The 8,808-nt window shown below is 40.0% G+C and overlaps 1 protein-coding gene across 1 annotated transcript; it reads left to right on the top strand.

The window, feature by feature from the left end:
• Window positions 1-2,336: 2,336 nt before the first annotated feature.
• On the top strand, window positions 2,337-8,703 carry hdac12 (histone deacetylase 12). Its single transcript, XM_072691208.1, has 8 exons — window positions 2,337-2,559; window positions 3,358-3,501; window positions 4,302-4,461; window positions 5,246-5,436; window positions 6,473-6,623; window positions 7,649-7,765; window positions 7,865-8,007; window positions 8,345-8,703. Exons 1-8 carry the CDS (start codon window positions 2,461-2,463, stop codon window positions 8,366-8,368), a joined length of 1,029 nt encoding a protein of 342 aa, XP_072547309.1. The 5' UTR covers window positions 2,337-2,460; the 3' UTR covers window positions 8,369-8,703.
• The last annotated feature ends 105 nt before the right edge of the window (window positions 8,704-8,808 follow it).

Consider the following 8,808-nt stretch of genomic DNA (forward strand, 5'->3'; position numbering starts at 1 on the left):
TCGCTGGAGAAGTGCAGCTCATTGAAACATGAATCATGAAAACCTCATCCTGAATTAGCCTTAGCTTCCTTTTTCCATGCCGTACTTTCCATGCCGATCTCATTATCAGCTAAATTCCAGTTAACCTTTACATCTGAAACAGAGTAACAGATGGAAACCACAGGCAGATCACACTATGGCCGGACTAGGACAGGATTAGATGTAAATCTGTATGGGATCCTGGAGGAGATTTCTCCTACAGTACTCAGGGATTTATCTGCAAATCTGCAATTTCCCTCCTGGGATCAATAAAGTATTTCTGAATCTGATCTGATTCTGATCCGTCTGGATTAAACATGCGGTGTCATCTTTGCTTCTCCTCTGAGAAAATTACAGGAATTACCTACTGGTTTTCAGCAAGTCAGCGACAATCTTATAATTTTAGTCCCATCCGGATCTCCACACGATTTTCCGGACAGGTGTCTCCTTGTGAAAAAATGTTGCTTCTACTCTTCGTATTCAATCTCGTAGCACACATTTCCCTGGTCTGGCTGGTAGAACTCCATCCTCTCTACACCGGCAGAGCATCAGCAGAACAGCAAGCTCTCTCCACCGCTGTGTTCTCCTCACTGGCTTCCTGTAGCTGCTTCCCGCATCAGATTCAAAACCCTGTCTCTGGCCTACAAAGCCAAGAATGGACCAGCTCCTCCATACTTGATGGCAATGGTCAAAAGCCAATCTGCACCAAGAGCCCTTGGAGCTTCAAGTACGGCTCGGCTCGACCCGCCATCCCTCAAAATCCACGGAAGACGAGGGTCCAGACTTTTTTCTGTCCTGCACCGAAGTGGTGGAACGAGCTTCCCCTGGGTGTCCGAACAGCCAAGTCCAATGCTCACTGTCTTCAAACGCAGACTGAAGACTCTCCTCTTCTGAGAGGACTTGGGTGAATAGCAGAGTACTATGGTCTCCTTACTGACTTGTGTTTAGTAGAGTCTAAACTTAGAAGATCTTTAAATTATTGGTCTATTCACACTAGCTGAGGTTTTTCTTGGGTAAATAGTAAAGCTCTTTTGTAAGTCGCTCTGGATAAGAGCATCTGCTAAATGCCTTAAATGTAAATGTAAGCAAGATCTCACAGGCTGAGGGGCAATAACAATAACAACAGCTACAATACTCATTTAAGCGCAACAGCTTTTGGTGTATTAGGAATTCTAATCATAGGATCAGATCACCATGTGAGACGCAAAAACGTCTGCAGGACAGTAAAACCTGCTAGAGACTCTCTCGCTCTGTGGTAACCTCACTGCCGGCTGGAACAGTATTATCCCTTATAAACGAGCCCAGTCTGAATAGAGCCACGTCTGACCATTTTCAGCAGATACACAGCAGATACACTGAGGTACTGCGGAACATGATGGGAGATTATGTTAGATAACACTCATTTGGTTCATAAAGGCCAGGGTGTTAGATAATGAGGCGCGGCTGTCATAGGCCCAGAATTATTTAATTCAGAGTCCTAAAAAAATAATTGTGTGAATAAAGCAGCCCTATTTTCTGTGTTTTCTTGGAGTTGGGGAGGGGGGGGGCAGTTATGTAATCTGTGACATGCAGTTCACAATATCAGAATAAACTAATACACTGCTTTAAGACATATCCATATTCATCATCCAGATATGAAAAACACATGCGCCTAATGATCATTTATTTAAAAATCCATCATTTTATTATTGGATTCTGTTAGATTTTTATAGCTTTAATGTTTTATATTAAGCAGATATTAAATAATAAATGCTCATTTTATACATTTTATTACTTAAACAATGATATACTATATATATATATATATATATAGATAGATAGATAGATAGATAGATTATTACAGTTATTACAACCTGCTTTAGATCCACGAAATTATTCACCACACTTAATGTACACTATTATTGTTTGCACTAACACATACACACACACACACACACACACATACACTATTAAATGTACTATTACACATGCTGCTTTCTATGGGGTTTCAAACATCTCAGTATGTGTATATATCAATATATATATAATCAATATATCTCTATATGTGTGTGTATATATATATATATATATATATATATATATATATATATATATACACACACACACACACACACACACACACACACCATCCCAGTCATTGTACTCATTTGAACAGTGTCACATCTAATGCATTCACTTCAGCTCCTCGCCAGGTGGTGGCAGTAGTGTACAAAACAATAAAACCTCCAGGCCTACTGAACTACATTTCCCAGCAGCCCCTACACTACCTACAATGCACTGCAGTATTGATGTGTGCTGCTGTTATGCAGGCAGCTCAGCGTGCTCCAGACTGCTCAGGCAGATTATGAGTGTCAGAGATCACCTGGAAGTCCCTGCATGAGACATTGATCGATATCGATCCTGTTATTGATCTGATGATCAGTTACAGCACAGGAGCAGTGAATGTTAAAGACTGGGATGTTAAATTCGCTGAGGCAGAGAGGGTGTAGACTCGTCCTTCCAGGAGAAATAGGTCTGAGGAGGGCTTTCCACGCAGAGCACGTAAGATTACAGGACAGCAGATACTGCAGACAGCAGTGCCTTCAGTCCACAGCCACCAACATTTGCTTTAGGGAGGAGTAAATCTGCTGAAAATAGCTATTCCCAATGCACAGTGGCATTCACTATATGTCCAAATATTTATGGACACCCCTTCTAATGAATGCATTCAGCTACTTTAAGTTGCACCCATTGCTGAGGCAGATGTGCACATACACAAACACACATATAGCTGCTGGTCTAGTCCATGTAGAGAAGTCCTGCCAATAGAATAGGACTTTTTGGAGAAGATCAACAGGAACCTATTGGCGCCATGCTGCCTAATGCCAGGCGTGGGCTAGAGGGGTATAAACGCCCCCCAGCACTGAGCAGCTGTGGAGCAGTGGAGGAGCTGTGCTCTCTGGAAGGATGCATGGTGCTCCATCCAGTACTTTTGGTATGAGGTGTGGTGGTAGAAAGCCTTCTTTCCTGGACAGTAGAGACAGTTACCCCAACTGAAGCAGGATAAACAACTTTTTAAAACTCCATGAACCATGAACGAGCAGGTGTCTCAATACTTTTGTCCATATAGTGCATATGTGACGAGAGATTTATTATAGTATTTATAGTATTTCTTTAATTATTTAATAACAAAAAATGACCTGGACATTAATTTGCACATTAGCCCATTAGCTAATAAGGGACATGCTGAAAGATAATAAAGCCAAAATGCATAAAAATATTAATTTATTATAGTTATGTCCATTTTCATTAGAAACGAGTACTGTAAACATTGTGTTCTTGCCTCTTTTACAAAAACAGAGCTGTCAGGACTCGAGGGAACTCCCAGTAATTCACCACAAGAAGTACATATGTGACCTCCCTCCGAACCACAGGTTTCCCATGGGAAAATTCCCCAAAGTCCTGCAGTGTCTGCTCAAGGACCACGTCATCACAGACAAGCAGGTATATCTTTATTCACAGAGATGACTGTGTTCATAGACACAACATGAGACACAATACCCAACACGCAGGGACAGTGGAACCACTTATAAAGCTGCCCTTGGTTTATAACCACCTGAATGTGTAATAAAGACACTGCAGATATTGATATTGTACACGGCTGTTGGGTATTGTGCATCTTGGGTATTGTGCATCTACGCAGTATCTAAGCGTAGAGGTATCTTTAACTCGGACCTGTTTGCACTAGCTAGGAGTATTTTCTGAGTTGATAACTGGACACTTTGTCAGTTGCCCTTAAATGCCATAAAGGGCCACATTAGCTGGCTACAGGAAGTGTTTACAAGCTGTAAGACTTGCCAAATTGGGTGTTACTAACTACTGACCATGCAGGGTCCCTAAACTTTTACTTTGGGCCCTTTTTCTTTTTGGTTAGCAATCTTGCTTAAAATATTTGAATTCATTTTAGAAGAAATTTTTTGAAATCAAGTAATCAAATCATATAACTTACTATTAATAATTTAATAGCATAGTAATAGTAATAGTTTAATAATTTAATAAAAAGATTTTGACAACTTACAATCTTGTGATTGACCTCTTAGATAATAATGAGAATGTGTACCTCAGCCACTGACAAAGATAAGCCCAATATTATTTTCAGTTTATTATTAAAAATGTTAATATGCTGATATGTAATTAGCCAATTTCATTTTCCAGTTAAAAGAAAATTAAGTGTTTAATTATTATTGTTATTATTTTATTTTTTTTTTTTTAAAATGACCACTTCCCATTATTTTACCCTAAAGGTCTGGGTACCTGAGTTGGCTTCAGAGGAGATGTTAGGATGTGTCCATGCCCAGGAATATCTGACCAACTTCATAACTGGCAAAGTTGATGAGAAAGACCAAAGACGGACTGGGTTCACTTGGAGTGCTGGACTGGTGCAGCGCTGCCGATATGAAACCGGTATGAACTATGAGCTGTTCATTTATTACAAATATAATGATTATTGGAGTAACTCTGCTTTACTCCAATCAATATATAATATAATATAATATAATATAATATAATATAACATATCTTTTATATGTTTTGTATTTTTTCATGTATAACATTTCCGTTTATTTTTCAATCAATGTTTCCGTAAAAAGAAACAAGGAGGCCTTTAAAAAGAAGCATATTATTTAATGCTAATATGTTATAGCCATTCTATAGTCCAAGTTTTATTAATCCAGGCTCTTTTACTATAAAATAACCAGTAGGTTAATCTGTAATCTGTTGTTTTCTTGGAAATCCCACTAAAACAGCTTCATAATGATCAATTTACTTGTAAAACAGCAAGTGTGAGTTTCTCTGCACTGCCCTGGGATAAAAAATGCCTTAACAGCAGCAGTATTGCTGAAATTCATGCAAAGAAATGAACACCTAGAACCTAAAACTACACCCTGATTTCATGCTTCAGGTTTGCTAAGCAAAGCAAATGGGCCTAGCTTCTGTTAGACCCTAGTATTTTTCAATCAAGTGGTTTAATGGAGTAATTGTGATGGTATGAACTAGCATGCTGTGTGAATGACTCTTTTGTTTTGTTCCTCTCTCTTCAGTAAATCTCAACTCACAGTAGCAGGTCACGGTCATCAGCTCCACTCTTACTATCAGTGCTTAGAGAACTGCAGTGCTTCACATTTGCATTTTACAGGGAGTCTCCCTGCACCTGCCGTAACACTCTACTCTCACCTGTGCTCTGCTGCAGGTGGCACTGTGCTGGCGGCCCAGGTGGCTCTGCAGAGGGGGTTGGCGTGCAGCACCGCCGGCGGAACACATCACGCCTTCCCCAGCTACGGCTCTGGCTTCTGCCTGCTCAATGACCTGGCTGTGGCTGCCAAACACCTGCAGGCTGAGTCTGGGAGGAAGATTCTCATTGTGGATTTGGATGTCCATCAGGTATGGAGCAGCCTTCCATTGTTCTGATGTTCTCTGAGATTGCACATCTCAGCTTCTAGACATTGGGCCTTATTCACAAAGATTCTGATGTTCACCGGCCTTGGGATTTGGGATTTGTTCAGTTTAGGAGGACAGTGAGATGCATCACTATGAGATGAATCATGAATCTGGCCTAAACTTTCTGTTCGGACTTCTCTCAAAAACAAATCTGATACAATTTGTAGAAAGATTGGTGAATAAGACCCATTGTTTTATCTGAGCACCACTCAGAAGACCCATAAAGTGAACAATTGGATTGAAGGTGGGACATTTATTATTATTATTGTCATTATTATTATAATTATTAATATTATTTTTATTAATATTAATCTTATCAGTAAAATCCTGAATTTTTTTGTCTATTGAAGTCCAGTTTCACAGTGAAGACCCGTCAGAAATGGTGGACACTTGCCTAATAATGAAAATAAGCTAAATATTGCCTTATGAAATGCTTTGGAGGTCTGAGAACTGGTACCCTGTTAAAAGTATAAGATCCTTGATTGATCACAGCACATATTGTTTAAAAGCTGCTGAATAATGTAACCCTAATGGAGTGTGGGCAAGTGTTTACAAAACATTCGGAGGACTATCGACGTTCAGTGTTTTATAGGTGGAAAACTGTCAATTAGATTTTTCACCAGATCATACCTTAAAGTGCATGAGTGCAGAGCATGATTGTCATGCCTGAGCTTGGCTGCTGTCATGATTACCAGGCTGAAGATCTAGATCTTTGAGACTTGTGACGACTCAGCTTTCGGTGCTGGTCCACATGAGGCATTAGAACCACATACGTCTTAAGGGTGCATAAACTACTATAATTAAATAGACTCTAATGTTAATGACCCTGCTGCCTCTATGGTCATGACGTGGCAAGTGGGAGGAGCTAAATTGTGGTAGAGACAGAAGCAACCAGAGTCTGGATGGGAAGACGTGGCCGTATTCATGTTTGGACCTCATTGCTAAGGTTTCTTCTCTACACATTCTCTCCACATAACAGGGCGATGGCACCGCCTTCATCTTCAGGGATGACCCTGATGTGTTCACATTCTCTATGCATTGTGGGAAGAATTTCCCCTTGAAGAAGCAGCAGAGCGACCTGGACATCAGTTTGGACGACGGAATGGAGGACAAGGAGTATCTCTCCACATGTGTGTGTTTTCTCGTTTTCTCACACACAGCATCTCTCACATAGGGGTGCCACAGTGAAGTGTTTCACACTGTATTGGGATGTACTGTGGTGTATCATTGTATCATGGCTTACATCAAACATCTTTTTATGTCTGTATGTTGCTAAGAAACCTAAATCTATGAATGTTATGATGCATTAAATAGTCTAATCTAATAGGAATGGAAAATTGTAGAAAGAGAGGGGAATTAGACCCATTGTTTTTTAATTTACTGAAAACACCACTGAAAACACCTATAACTACTACTACTACTACTGCTAATAATAATAATAATAATATTTTTTTGTATTTGTATCCATTAATGCCTGGTTTAACAATGAAGAACCAACAGAAATGGTGCACAAATGGTAAAACCTCAACAAAAATAAGCGAAATATTGCCTTATCGAATGCTTTGGAGGTCTGAGTACTGGTACACTGTTAGAACTAAAAGATCCTTGAGGAACTTTTGGAGGTTCTTCTGTTTGAAATTGTGGAGAAACCTTCAAGGAAACTTTTTCTTCTTAAAAAACACTTTCCTCAAAGGTTCCTCAAAGGTTCCTCAAAGCACCTTCAGACGTTTCTCAAATTGATTAATCTAATCTAATAGGAATGGAAATGCTAACATTCTAACTTATGGTACATTTTTATACACTCGTTAGAAGCTAGTAACACAGCGATTTGAAAATACCATCTGCCTTAAAATAATGTGAATGTTTTATGATGAATCCACCATTAGACCAGGTCCAAATTAGTTGTAATAAAATCTCTGTATATAAACATACATTTAGGTTAATAATATATTTTCCTTCTCTTATAAAATCACCATTTGTGAGACTTGGGAGGTTTTGTCAAAACTGTTCCGCACAATAAATGCACAAGGCGAGTAAAAATGTCATTCAGGTCGGAGATAGAGACTCAGGACTAAATGGCATTTCTGAGGCTTTCTGGGAATAAATCCATAAAAACATAACACTTTATGGTGGGCTGACAAAATTGCTTTAACAGTGCAGGAACATCTACACTGGTTGCTGGATACATTTCGACCGGACTTGGTGCTGTATGATGCCGGAGTTGATCCTCACTGGGAGGACGAGCTGGGGAGACTTCGACTAACTGATCAAGGTTAGCGCTCTCGTCTTTTCACCAGATGAAGCTGCAGTACATTAAAGGTCATGAGAGATGTTTTATTATATTGAACAGTTGTTACGCTCTCTCCGGCAGGCCTTTATGAGAGGGACCTCTATGTTCTGACATCGGTTGTTAAGGAGGGCATCCCTGTGGCCACTGTGATCGGAGGAGGCTACTCCAGAGACGTCGACAGATTGGCTCTTCGGCACTCCATTGTGCACCGAGCAGCAGCTAAGGTTATGTGAAGCATTAAATAAATGGGCATCGCAATGGGCAGCAGGGTTGTGGAGAGCCAGGCGGGGTAACCCAGAGCAGAACAGTAGGAACAGGGCATCTCAGCACATGGGAAAGAGCGAAGACTGAAAGGAAGGAAAAAAAATTAAGGGTTTGAAAGATTATGGCAAAAACTTGGAGAGCCAAATTTACACAGCAGGAGAGCCTGGGCCAGGGGGTAGGCAGGCAGCAGCAGTACCCAACCATGAATGCACCAGTGGAGAGCAGACAGCAGGGGGCAGCTCAGGACATGGGTTATCACATTTTAACATTTATAATTGCTGCTTTTTTGCCTTACAGGTTTGGAGAGAACGTGTCATGTAACTGTGGCGCAGTGATGTGCCAGACAGTTGTTGGATTCTTGGACAATGATTTGTTCAGAAATTCCCTGCAAACTGGGGGACACACGGATGAGTGACACTTACTGTATGCTTGTATTACAGTATGCAATTATGTACAGTTTCAGAAGAAGCGCAGCTTGTAACAATAAATGACTTGCCGAGGCGGGAATCACATTAAAAAAAAAAAAAGTAAAAAAAAAAAATTCTATTTAGTAACAAATTAAATGTGACATGCCTTTTATTAAATAACTGATCATTAATAAATGTTTGACTTTAATGTCTTTGAATTAACTAAGCAATAAATCAAGCATCTGTGAAGATCAGACTGACCTCATTATAATTAGCTAGCTCGTAATAATGCATGCCTTTTGATCTACACGCAAGAGGGGAGCATGAATAGACCAGAGAATATTGGAGTAGATG

The sequence above is a fragment of the Salminus brasiliensis genome, chromosome 11 (assembly GCF_030463535.1).
Source record: "Salminus brasiliensis chromosome 11, fSalBra1.hap2, whole genome shotgun sequence".
Taxonomy (NCBI): domain Eukaryota; kingdom Metazoa; phylum Chordata; class Actinopteri; order Characiformes; family Bryconidae; genus Salminus; species Salminus brasiliensis.